Source organism: Chrysochloris asiatica, unplaced genomic scaffold (assembly GCF_000296735.1).
Source record: "Chrysochloris asiatica unplaced genomic scaffold, ChrAsi1.0 scaffold00094, whole genome shotgun sequence".
Taxonomy (NCBI): Eukaryota; Metazoa; Chordata; class Mammalia; order Afrosoricida; family Chrysochloridae; genus Chrysochloris; species Chrysochloris asiatica.
The window spans coordinates 125,298-137,627 of NW_006408612.1; the positions used below are offsets into that span (position 1 = coordinate 125,298).

The following is a 12,330-nucleotide window of genomic DNA, read 5'->3' on the forward strand; positions in this document are numbered from 1 at the left end:
TGGGCCTGGGCCTCAGCAGGGGCCGTTTGGACCTTGGGCGGGTGGGTTGAACCTAGGGCAGGCGGTTTGGCCCTCTGGGGGCCTGGGTGTCGGCGGCCTCAGCAGGGGCCGTTTGGACCTTGGGCGGGTGGGTTGAGCCTAGGGCAGGCGGTTTGGCCCTCTGGGGGCCTGGGTGTCGGCGACCGGGCTGCAGGAGGGTTGGGCCTCGGGTGGGTGGTTTGGGCCTCAGTTGGGTGGTTTGGGCCTCGGATGGGCTGTTTGGGCCTCAGGGGGCCTGGGTATCAGCAGCTGGGCATCAGGCGGCTTGGGCCTCAGCGGGCAGGTTGGGCAGATTGGGCCTCGGGGACCGGCTGAGTGCTTGTTGGGTCTCAGGGGCCTTGGGCTTATGCAACCTGGCTAAGCGGCAAGTTGGGCCTTGGAGGCCCTGGACCTCGGCAGCTTGGCAGAGGGCTGGTCTAGGCTGGGGCAGTAGAGGGCTGGGGGTAATGGCTGCAGGGAGGTAGTGTCTGTATTTGATGACGTAAAAGATGCCTCTCTCAGTCTCTCTGTACAATGGGTACCCCGAATTTCCTGATATCTGCACCGATAACCCTCTCTATTTGTTCGGCTTTGTTAGTTTATGCTTCCTTTTCTCTGGAAATGCAGCCTTCTAAGTGGGGTTGCTCTAGCCCAACATTCCAAGGTCTGCAGGGGGCAGAGGTACTCGCCGGCACGGGTGCGGAAGCGGGAGCTACGTGCAGGCAGGCAAAAGCTCAAAATGCCTGTAATTCCTCAGTAATTTGATCTTTTAAAAAAAAGAGTTCAGAATGTTGAAATATAAGATCTTATGTTTGTTCAAAGGTTGTCTGTCTGCTAGACAGAGGTTTGCTATGTGCGATTCTGCTCTTTTTCCCCGAGACTACCCTACCTGAGCTGCCTGGTCAGGGAAGCGCCGGAAGTCCCCACCCCATGTTTCCTTAAGAATGAATATATCATCTTATGTTTGTTTTCCACCTCCCTTCTCTTAATTTGTCATAGTTTAGTGGCTTGTGTGTTGCTATAATGTTGAAAGCTATGCCAGTGATCTTTCAAATACCACCCATACTGGCCAGGTTCCAACAGAACATTCAGACTACGACAGACTAGTAAGAAAAGCCTGAAGACTCACTTGTAAAAATCAGCCAGTGGAAACCTAATGTATCACAATAGAACACTGCTGAATAAAGAGCTGGAGGGTGAGTCCTGTAGGATAGAAGGCACTGCGGAATAGCCACAATAATGGTCTCAAACATATTCACAATCCTGAAGACAGCACAGAACTGCGCAACGTTTCATTCTGTAATACCTCAGGTCACCATGACTCAGACAGCCAACTCATGGGCAACTAACATCAACTACAATGTTTGTTCTGGTACTCAGAGCACCTCCGCATGTCCTGAACTAGTTCTGAGCTGTGGTCATGTTCTGTGGAACTGGGCTGTTATTTTCTCATAGGAGATGGCTGAGTGCTGCCTATTGCTTCCTCTGATAGGAGAAAATGCAGACAAATGAATATTGTGATTTAATTCAGAGCAGGGTGGCATACAGTAAGATCAAGGGAAGGATTAGAATTTAAGTTCCCAGGTATTTAAGCCTGAACTAAGTAGCAGACCATGACTGTCAAAATGGAAATTGATTGTAAATCAAAGAAAGTAAACAGGCATGCCCCAAAGCTTGAACTTGAAAATGCCAAAGTTCTTACCTTTTGCTAAATTGTTGGACCTGAAAAAATGTTTTTTCCCTCAAACTTTACATGGTTGGTTCTCATCAGGACACCTAATATCTAACAAGAATGTTGTCCTCAGTAATAAGAATAACCTTGAAAGCTAATTGATGGGCACAGTTTCAGAATTCAAGTCAAACACAAGCAACTGCTTCCCCCCACACTGTTTTTATTATAATTATGCTGAAAGTTTACACAGCATATTATTTCTTCCACTCAACTGTTCGTTTCCAGTCCACTCACATATTTTGTTTCGTGAAAGTTGTTGTATATTAACATTTCCTTTTGTGATTGGCTCTGCCACGTCCATCTTTTTCTGTATACCCAGCACCTAGGACTGCATAGCTGAAATTTACTGAGTGCTCACTGTGTACCAGGAAGTCTACGTGCATCATCTCCTTTCCTCCCAACAACAACCCTGATGACCATTTTACAGATGCCGAAATTGAGTCCTAGAGAATTTAAGTAATTTGCATATCATCACACATCTATAAAAGATAGAATTAGTATTTAACTCGAATCCCTGGCTTTTAACCTTTCTGTAATACTGCCCCCGTTACATATTGAGCTGCTAATCACAAGACCAGCAGTTTGAATCTGCTAGTCACTGTAAGGGAGAAATCAGAGATTTTCTGCTCCTGTAAAAATTTACAGCCTTGGAAACCCTACGCAGGGTCGCTATGAAGCTGAATGAACTCAAGGGCAATGGGCTTGGTGGATTTAATACTGTCCCAATCCTAGGCATAAAACATTTTAAAACAAATACCTGCATGTGTCATGTTTAGGGAATAGTGGGCTTGGAGATCATGCATATTGTTGTTATCTAAATAAAACAGGACTATTTTATGGATCTTGAATGTTTCTACAAAAAAGTATCTTTAAAAAGAAATTTGCCTACTTCTAGATTACTTTGCCCTAACTTACCCACATTTTCCATAATCATGTCCTTTCAAATTCATTTATCATTTCCCTCTTGGATTGCTCCTCATCTTCCTAGGCTACCTCAAGCAATTACTTCATGAATTTTCACCTAAATAAAGGTCTCAAAAGGAGCCCTGGTGTAGCACTAGGGGCTAATGCACTGGACTGCAAAGTCATTTGAACCACAGGTCGGTGGTTCAAGCTTACCATCTGCTCCTTTAAAACCTTATAGAGTGTCATTATAGGTCGGAAACAACTTGACAACACTTAACAACAACAACAACAAAGGAAGCCAGGACTCAAGTCTGGTTTGCTGGCTGATAATAGAGCCTCCTTAAGGCTCAACACGCTTGGATGCTACAGGGTAGACAGCACAGTAATCCAGAAGATCCAGAAATCCCAGAATTCTGATATCTCAGAGTTCATACCTTCCCCATCCTTTGAACCAGAGGGTGGGATTTGAACAGTGACTAGGACTCATTTGAAGCATGAACAATGAAGCAATGACTCATTTTTTCCCCTGGGACCCTGACTGTACCACATGACTGAAGTTGCCTGGAGAAATCACCTGTCTAATTTTAAAATGTGTGAAAACTCAACTGAAGAAGTGAATGACTACAATGAAAATAAGGAGGAGCAAGAAGATAGTGACATTGAGGCATCAGTTATAATCCTTAAGCTGCCTTAGTCCTAGGTTACCACGGCTTGATGTTAGTTTCTCCTGCATCCCAGGAATGAGGACCTGCCTGGCTGCCATCATGTCGTCTAGCTGAGGGCACGCTTATCCCCAGTATTCTGCAATTATCCAATGACACTGCATAAGCACAGCTGCCACAGAAGAGGGAAGTAACAATGAGAGTTACAGTAAGAGCAGAAAAAGCTACTTTAGCAAAAAACAGCCAAACAAAAACCCACTGCCGTTTCATAAAGACCCTTTATGACAGAGAAGAACTGCTCCATAGGGTTTCCAAGACTGTAAATCTTTATGGAAGAGGACTAGCTCAGCTTTTTCCCAAGGAACTGCTGGTGGGTTTGAAGCTCCGATTTTGCAGTTTGCAGCCTAGTTTTTAATCCATTGCACCACCAGGGCTTCTTACTATAGCCAACATGCCTTCTATTGTCTACTCTTTGGATGCATTTCTGGTTGCTCTGAATCTGTGCCTCATCTTAACCTGGCCCATGATGCTGGCCTGGCTCCTTGGTCTTTTTCCTTTTCACTTCACTCCCTTTGCTTAGCATTTTAATGTAGAGTTCCCTTCTCCCTCTTTTTCCAAGACTATTCTGCCTATTTTCCCTGATAACACTTTCGGATTCTTTGCTCTGATCCTCCCAGCTGTGGCCATTAGTTCTCTCTCAGATAAGGAAGGTTTTTGCCCTCACATCACCTTCCCTAAGGACACAGCCACTTAATCTATGCATTTCTATGTACTAATGAGTTCTGGTGTGGTGCTATAGGATAAGCACTGGACTGCTACTTCAAGGTTGGCAGTTCAGACCCATCAGCTGTTCCTCAGTAACCCTAAACAGAGTGGATATGAGTCAGAATTGACTTGACAGTACTTAACAATAACAGCACAACAATGACCAAGGGAAGGAAACCTGGTATTGAGGTAGGATAAGCACTGGACTGCTAACCACAAGGTCATTCATTCAAACTCACCAGCCACTCTGTGGGAAAAAGTAGAGTTTTTCTGTACCTGTAAAGATTTGCAGCCTTGGAAACCCAGTACATGGTTGCTATGCATTGGGACCAACTTGATGGCAGTGGTTTGGTGGGTTTGGGAATGAACAAGGATCAGAGATATAAGAGTAACATGAAGTTGAATCTGTGTTTACAGTTTCACTTGGTTCATTTCAGGGTTACATGTTGCTGCTCCCTACCTTAGTGGGGTCCTTGAATCTAGGGCTTTGTTTTTACAAAGTCGGGGGCACTTTCTAGTATGAGTCGTCCTTTTTGCTCTTAAGTTTTATATTTTGGCTTTAAACAGTCCTATGCTGTTTCTCTGGTGTGGCACTGCAGGATAATGCACTGGACTACAAAGCTGGTTTACACCCCCAAGATCAGTTGTTCAAACCTACCAGCCGCCTTGGAAACCCTAAACAGGGTAGCTATGTGTCAGAACCAACTAGATGGTACTGAACAATATACTTTTCCTATGGATTCCTGGTGTGGTGCTGTAGGATAAGCATGGACTACCAATCACAAGGTTGGTGATTCAAATCCACCAGTAGATCCTTGGAAGTTATTTATGGTTATTTTGAGTCAGAACTGACTCAATGGCACTTAACAAAAACATACTTTTTCTTTAGTGTCATCTTCTCTGAGTCTTCTCTAGTTTCTTTTTTTTTCTTTGGTCCAAGTTTCCTACGAACCTTAGGCTTCAAGGAATGTTCTTCCCTTTCTGTCTGTTGCCTTCCTGGGCTCACGGGAGCTTGCTCTGCACCTTCAATGCTGACAGTTTTGTTTAAAGATCAGATGATTTGGTTTATATTTGTAGCCCTGAATCTGGGTCTCCTCCCCCAGTATTTCAGACAAGATGGCGGCCACCCTGTTGGCCTTAACAATGTTTTTTTTCCCCCAACTTTGCCACACAGAATCTCCTCCCTTTAACTTCTTCTAAAGGAGACTGAGCTTCTCATCTAAAACCTGTGTCCTCTCTTCTAATGGCCTTTTTCCTTTTGGCAAACACTGACTTTTCACTTACTGATAATTGTAGACCTACCTCACTGAGAAATGTGTTCTTGGTTCATATTTACCTGTTTTGGGTTAAGACTTTACTTCCCCAACCAGGATGTGAAGTTAGTATACAATTTCCTTTCTCACCAGTGAAACATTAAAACACCTTTGGATTCAGTATTTGTAAATTTCATGAAAACTGAAATGCAATTAAATATGCCATCTAATGGGGAGGTAATGTTTTACATTTAAAATAGCATATGCAATGTCACTTTTCTCAGCTTGTCTTCTTTTGAGGCATTAGTCATCTTGGGGAAAATGCCTGTGTATGCCATAGTCTTGTATTCCAGAGTGGAAATTTCCTTCCAAGACAGAGCACTATGGTCTCCAATATTTAGCCTATAATTAGTGCATCCTCTGGAGGATTTTCTCCTCTTGCTGTAGAGGCCTCTTTGTCAGTCAGGCTTCTGTTAGGTGATGATAGGAACGACAGGGCAGCTCAGCACATTATGGGGCAGGGAAGTGTTTGCTCAGCTTAAAAATCTTTAAATATTCTCTACTAACAAGATCATTTCAGAATCCACGGAACAAGCCCAAAAGAAAATAGCAGGAAATGTAAGTATAAAGACAGAATACTAAAGAAGAAAAAAAAATTTTTTTAAACCAGTAATAAGCAATAGAGATTCTAAGTTTCTATCTAGCTTTTCCTCAATGTGTGAAATAAAATTGCTCACCCATGAGTTTTTTTTTTTTCACTTGTATTTTGAGTTTTTGCCTTTTCAGCTGCTTTTTTTCGATAGCGCTTTATTCTTCAGTAAATATTTTTCTGTGACTCTTGAAAAATAGCTCCCCCTTGCAGGCATCTGACTTTCTGGTTATGAAATGGTGGTTTATAGCTTCAGAATGGCAGTGTTTCGACAGGGTTACTGCCAAGCACCACCAGCTCCAGAGAGCCTTAACACAGAAGCATGCCCTGACTTCTTGCTAAAGTCTGTCTCTGTTTGCTGGTTTCTGGCAGAAGCGAGGATAGGAGATTGCAGCAAATGCTTGCAACAACCTGTGTTTAATGTGGTGACACTAATGAATTCTGAGAATTAATCTTCAGCCAAGAAAGCATGATGGAAGATACTAGAATTTTAAATAAAGTGGATTGACTTCCTTCAAGGAAAGAATTTGTTTCCTTTTTCTTCTGGTGTACTGGTCTGTCATATTCAAACCACCACCATTGCCTTGTAAATTCCGAGTTTCTCACATACATCTCATTATTTGCTCTTTTGTTTTTTTCTCTTAGCACAAAGATAACCACATCTAAGTCCAGATTTTTTTTTTTTAAAGTATTTTAAAAATATGTGAATGAAAGAAAGAGTTCCTCATGACTTTGGGTGAAAGAGTAGTATCCTTAGATCTAGTCCTTGTTTGATTTATTTTTTTCCAAAGGAAAGGCTCTGGGAAGAATTGAGATCCAACGAGTTACATGTGATTCCATGTATGTCAGAGGAGAGCAGTGCTCATGGGCCCTCAGTGGCTGATTATTTTGGAAATAGATTCTTCTGAGGTGATTCTGGGTTGACTCAAACTTCCAAACTTTTGGTTAGCAGAACCCAGGGACTCCAGAAATAATATCAGAAAAGGTATTTCCCCAGATGGTGATTCAGTGTCTATTGCTGAAACAAAAACCTACAGGTGTCTCAGATGTGCCGAGAATAATTAACTGAAAGGAGAACTCCGCTACCTACTCTGCTTTCTTACAACAGCTCTCCAAAGACATCATTTGCAGGGGTACTGGTTCCACTAATTAAAAAATATAAAAAAAAGAAAAGGATTTATGGTCAAGGAAGTTTGGAAACATGGACTTAAACAAAATGGAACTGTTTTATTTACTCCAATACTTTAATATGTTCATGTACATTGTTGTTGTTAAGTGCCAACGAGTCAGTTCTGACTCATAGCAACCAAGGCGAATGTGAACTGCCGACGTTGTGGTTCAAACTGACCTTGTGGTCCAGTGCTTTATAGCACAGTGCCACACAAGGACTCCTCATGTGCATTATGGATTGCTTGAAAAAGAAAAGAAGTTTGGGAAACACTGGTCATTCTCCAAACTAAGTAAGTTTTGATCTCAAATGATTGGCTATTCTATGGTATGTGTACCTCACTAGTGTTCCAGAGCTGAAGGATGACCAAGGGCCAGTCTCAGAGTTCCATCAGTTTCTATCTGACCATTAATCCTGATCATTTTTATGATCTGGAGTTTTGTTGCACATTCTGGTATGACGTTGTGGGTTAATGTGCAAAGCTGTTTGAACTGCAAGGTTGGCAGTTCAAGCTCACCAGCTGCTCCTCAGAAACCCTATACAGGACCGCTATGAGTCGGAACCAACTGGATGGCATTTCACAACAACAACAATCCAGGACCGCTTTCAGAGCAATTGGTAATAGTAGCTGGACACATCTAGTTTTCCTGGTCCCTGGGCTGTGAAGACTGATGTTCACTCATATAGTCCATTAGCCCATTGGACTAATTGCTTCCAAGTGTTCTCAGTTTTCATCATTCTTCTTTACTCTGGACAGGGAGAGACAATAACTGTACCTTAGATGGCTGCTCATGAACTTTTAAGACCTGAGTCACTACTCACCATGGTAGAATGTAGAACATTGTCTTTGTGAACTATGTTATGCCAATTGACTGTGGTGTCTACCCCGATACTATGGTCCTGAGCTCCTAAACTTCTTTGACCAGGAATGTCTTATGTGTCTAGTATTTCACTCAACTCACTTCCCACTGGTTGGCAGCCATTTCCCACATAGAGTTCTACACTTTATGTATTGTCTTATAAAAATCACCTAATCCCTGGCTGGGGAAATATACTATTCTGCATCTGAAATGTGCAATTTCTATTTTTTAAAAGCAATACTGAAATGGATAAAAAGAACTTCCTTAATTTTACATGTGTGTCATCCCAATCAAGTTAGAGGAATATACCCTGCTTTTAAAAAGACCATGGGGGCTGCCAGGAATTCTAAGGATGCTGACAATCAATTCCATCTTCATCCACTAAATCTCTGCCTGGAGGGAGAGTAAGATGAAAACGAGGAGCCAACCCACTTAAACAGGATGAGTTTTGGGCACCAAATTGCAGTGTCTTTAACTTGTTAAGGTTGGTAAAGCAAATAATTGGTTTTGGGTATTCAGAGGAAGCAACTTAGGAAGTGAAGAGAAATGTTCTGGTAGCCTCCTGAGTAGCTGTCCACATACTTACCTAGTCCTGATTCTCCCATTGCTGATATAGTTCTTCAATCTTGAAATACCTTTTACCTCTTCTTCACCAGTTTAGTTCCAAAACTTGCCTCAAGACCTAGCTCAATTCTCACTAGCTTCACGAAGTCTTCCCTTTTTTATCTCCTTTTTCACCCCAGTACCGTTTTTCAAATTGTATCCGTATTGTTATTAACAAGACACAGCAGAGAAGGCAGGATGGAATCAGAGACTGACCTCCTTACTATCAGGATGTAACTTCAGTTTCCTCACCTTTTAAAAGGTGTTAGAATTGAAAACCTCAATCCCTATACTTTCTGAAACCCTGTGCTTTTGTGTTTTCATTTCTTATCCTAAATATATAAGGAGACACTGACTTTTGCTATCTGTTATGTTTCTTTTGTCCTTTTGTCTTTCCAATTAGATTGTAGGCATTAAAGCAAGAAGCCATATATATATTGTTGTTGTTAAGTGCCGTCGAGTCGGTTCCGACCCATAGCGACCCTGTACAGGGTTTCTGAGGGTGTAAATCTTTACGGGAGTAGAAAGCCTCATCTTTCTCCCGCGGAGCGGCTGGTAGTTTCGAACCGCTGACCTTAAGGTTCGCAGCCCGATTCGTAACCACTACGCTACCAGAGCTCCTTCATATATATATATATATATACATATATATATATATTTTTATTAATTTATTTATTTTGGTTAAATATTGTGCTGTGCAATAAGTATTTGCTGGATAGATGAAATGTTACAATATTGGTGTCCTACTAAGGTAGCGTAGTGGTTACGAATTGGGCTGCGAACCGCAAGGTCAGCAGTTCAAAACTACCAGCTGTTCCGCAGTAGAAAGATGAGGCTTTCTGCTCCTGTAAAGATTTACAGCCTCAGAAACACTGTACAAGGTCACTATGAGTCAGAACTGACTCCACGGCACATAACCACCACCACCAATAACTAATAATGCATGACTTTTAGGCAAATCATTGTGTATTTGCTCCTAAGGTAGAATATATCCTGATTTCCTCTATGAAAATAAGAATTCAGTGTTGGTCTGGCTGTTGGCTCCCTGTGAGAAAAAGTTCATAAGAGTGTTTTAGAACAAGGCTATACTCTCAAGGTCTTCATGCCCTTCTAAAAATCCTCCAGTGCCGTTGGATAGGTCACAACTCTGTTTAGTATTCTTCCTGTATACTCTCAGTTTCACTTTTGCTGATCCTACAGCATGACTTTATCCCACTCAGTTTTGCTGAGAGAACTAACAGATCATCACTCCTGGAGAATGGATTGCCCACTGTCTTCACTTTTTGACTCTTCAAGAGGCAACAGATTCAAATGTTAATTCCTTCCTGACCTGGGATCAGGGGACAATTTAACTACTTTTTGGTTTCCTTTGCATCAGGTGTTTTAGGAAACATGGTTATTATATTTACTTCCCTTTGATAGTTACACATACATATTAATATACATGAAATCTAGGGCGTATTGCAGATGTCAACACATGAGCACAGTATTTATTTTTTTGAGCATGTGCACTGATTTTTTTCTTCTTTTTGATAAGAAAAATAATAGATAAGACAAAAGGCCCCTGACTCCATAAAAGTCAAATGATTGATTTCTTTCCATGGTAAGGCAGAGGTGGCATTTATAGTCCTACAGCCTCTGTTGGTTTTTTGTAGCTGAAAGTCCCAGTTCCAATAGATAGGGAGGGGATACTTGGAATCCATTCTAAGGCAGACTAACTGGGAAATTTACCAAATATCTTTTCAGGCAGGACTAGAAGGTAAGGGATGTAAAGGCGGTTTAGAGTGGGGAACCGCATAGGTTAGGTGTGTGTGTGTGTGTAAATCCAGTGGTTAATAAACTCTGCTTAAATGTCCAGAAAAGATAGTAAGGTGAGACTGAACTTCTTTCATTTGCAATGCATATCATTGTGTGAACTCTGTTGTGTTTTAGATTTGCTGGCTTGTCACTGTTTGGAAAACTAGAAACTTCTTTTTCATGTAGTGGGCAGAATGATAGCCCACATTTATCCTAAGCCATCAATGTGAGTACAAGGATGGATGTTGAAATTTCTTATTGTCAAAGATAGATCAGAATGGAAATGCAGTGGTAATTGAAGAGGTAGTCATTAGATTAAATTTCACAAGAAATCTCTTGTGTCAAAATCATCTTTAATAACCCAAAGTAGATAGCAATATGTATTAAATAATTGTTTTCTTTGAGAAGGAAACATAAAGTGCTTATAGGGCTGCTTTTTAAAACAGTTAACCGCAGGGGAGTTTAAATGCAACCTGATTTTTGCCATTTTGAATAGACTTTTTGTTCTCTGTTTGTATAATTCTATTCCTATTCATCTGAATTATATTGCAGTCACTTCCCTGTTCTGAGGTTTGTCTGTTTCTTCCGAGGACATTAGAAATCAAGGTGTTGAGCTTTGTCTGTGTGGGTTTCTTTATGATTGGTTTCTTTCTTTGCAAACTCAAAATACATTTTCCCAAAATAATGAAACATTTCATATTTTAGGTTTTAAATAAGGTGGTAATATTTCAATCCATTTATTTCTAAAATAAAGCAAAGAGACTAATCAACTTTACTCAATTGAAAACAATTGTCTGTAATGGAAATTCAAACAAAAACTTCAGTCCTGAGCAGTCTGTTTGTTTGCACTGTTTTAAGTACTCCTCCTGCTTTAAATTAATGGTGCAAAATGGCTCCTGTTTTCAACATTTACTTAAATCAGAATAAAAGAGCTTTCTGGTGTTTTAATTAATTCAGCTAATAGAGTTCATTTTTTTCCTAGTTTGTGGTTGTTGTATTGTGAAGTACTATCGAGTGGGTTCTGACTATTTGTGGTACATATTAGTAAAGAACTGTGTAAGCTTAGAAGGAATGAGCTATCTAAGACTATACTTTGGATTGTTTGCTGATTTTTACAAACAGGTGTCTTATTAAGGATTTTGAAAAACGGCCTTCCGTCACATATCTCCTCGACCACCCATTTATTAAAGGAGCCCATGGAAAGGTTTCATTTTTGCAAAAACAGCTGGCCAACATCCTCCAAGACCAGAGGCAACTAAACCCTGTTAAAACCAGGTAAGATACTGTACTCAGCGTCTTCCTGCTTCTTCTCTCAGATTGTTCCTAAAAATAGCTTGTCATTTATATTTGTTTGCCCAGAATTATTACTGTTAATGATCTGATCCCTGCACTTTTGAGTTTCATTTAGATTACATTCAATATTCTGTGCCCAGTGGATGAAAGTACTTAATGTAATGGAAGAGCTCGTCAGATACAAGCTGCCCATTGCTACTTTGATAGCTAATTTCTCTCAACTGTGACTGAGATCTCACTCTGCCGTTGTCTTCGGTTAGCTCTAGTTAAAACAACAAACATATACATTTATATTGAATATAAATATGAATTTATTACCAATAAAGAGGACTGTAGAAAAGCAGTTATAGCTGAAATGCTTTAAAAATCTTTACTCCACCATTTCAGACTATCAAACAAAAATGTAGCTTGTGCTCTGATACCATTTCCTCTTTAGTTAAAAATTCTTTAGAGGCAGTTTAGTAATTTTAAATGATTCCTCCACTCCAACTCTCCAGATAATTGTCTTTGCTATCTTTTTTTGAAAGCAACTGAGATTTCTTTTTTTTTATTTTAAGGATATTTCAAGAAAAATAAATGTTTGTTTTCAGTGGTGATTGCTTAACTCATTATTCTGTAGTCCAG

The 12,330-nt window shown here is 40.6% G+C and overlaps 1 protein-coding gene across 1 annotated transcript in view; it reads left to right on the plus strand.

The window, feature by feature from the left end:
• The window catches only part of MYO3B (myosin IIIB), a 481,549-nt gene that overhangs the window by 60,649 nt on the left and 408,570 nt on the right, over positions 1 to 12,330 (plus strand). The window contains exon 3 of the mRNA XM_006866691.1: positions 11,536 to 11,688. Within this exon, the coding sequence (XP_006866753.1) occupies positions 11,536 to 11,688 (153 nt within the window). The remainder of the gene's footprint in view (positions 1 to 11,535; positions 11,689 to 12,330) is intronic.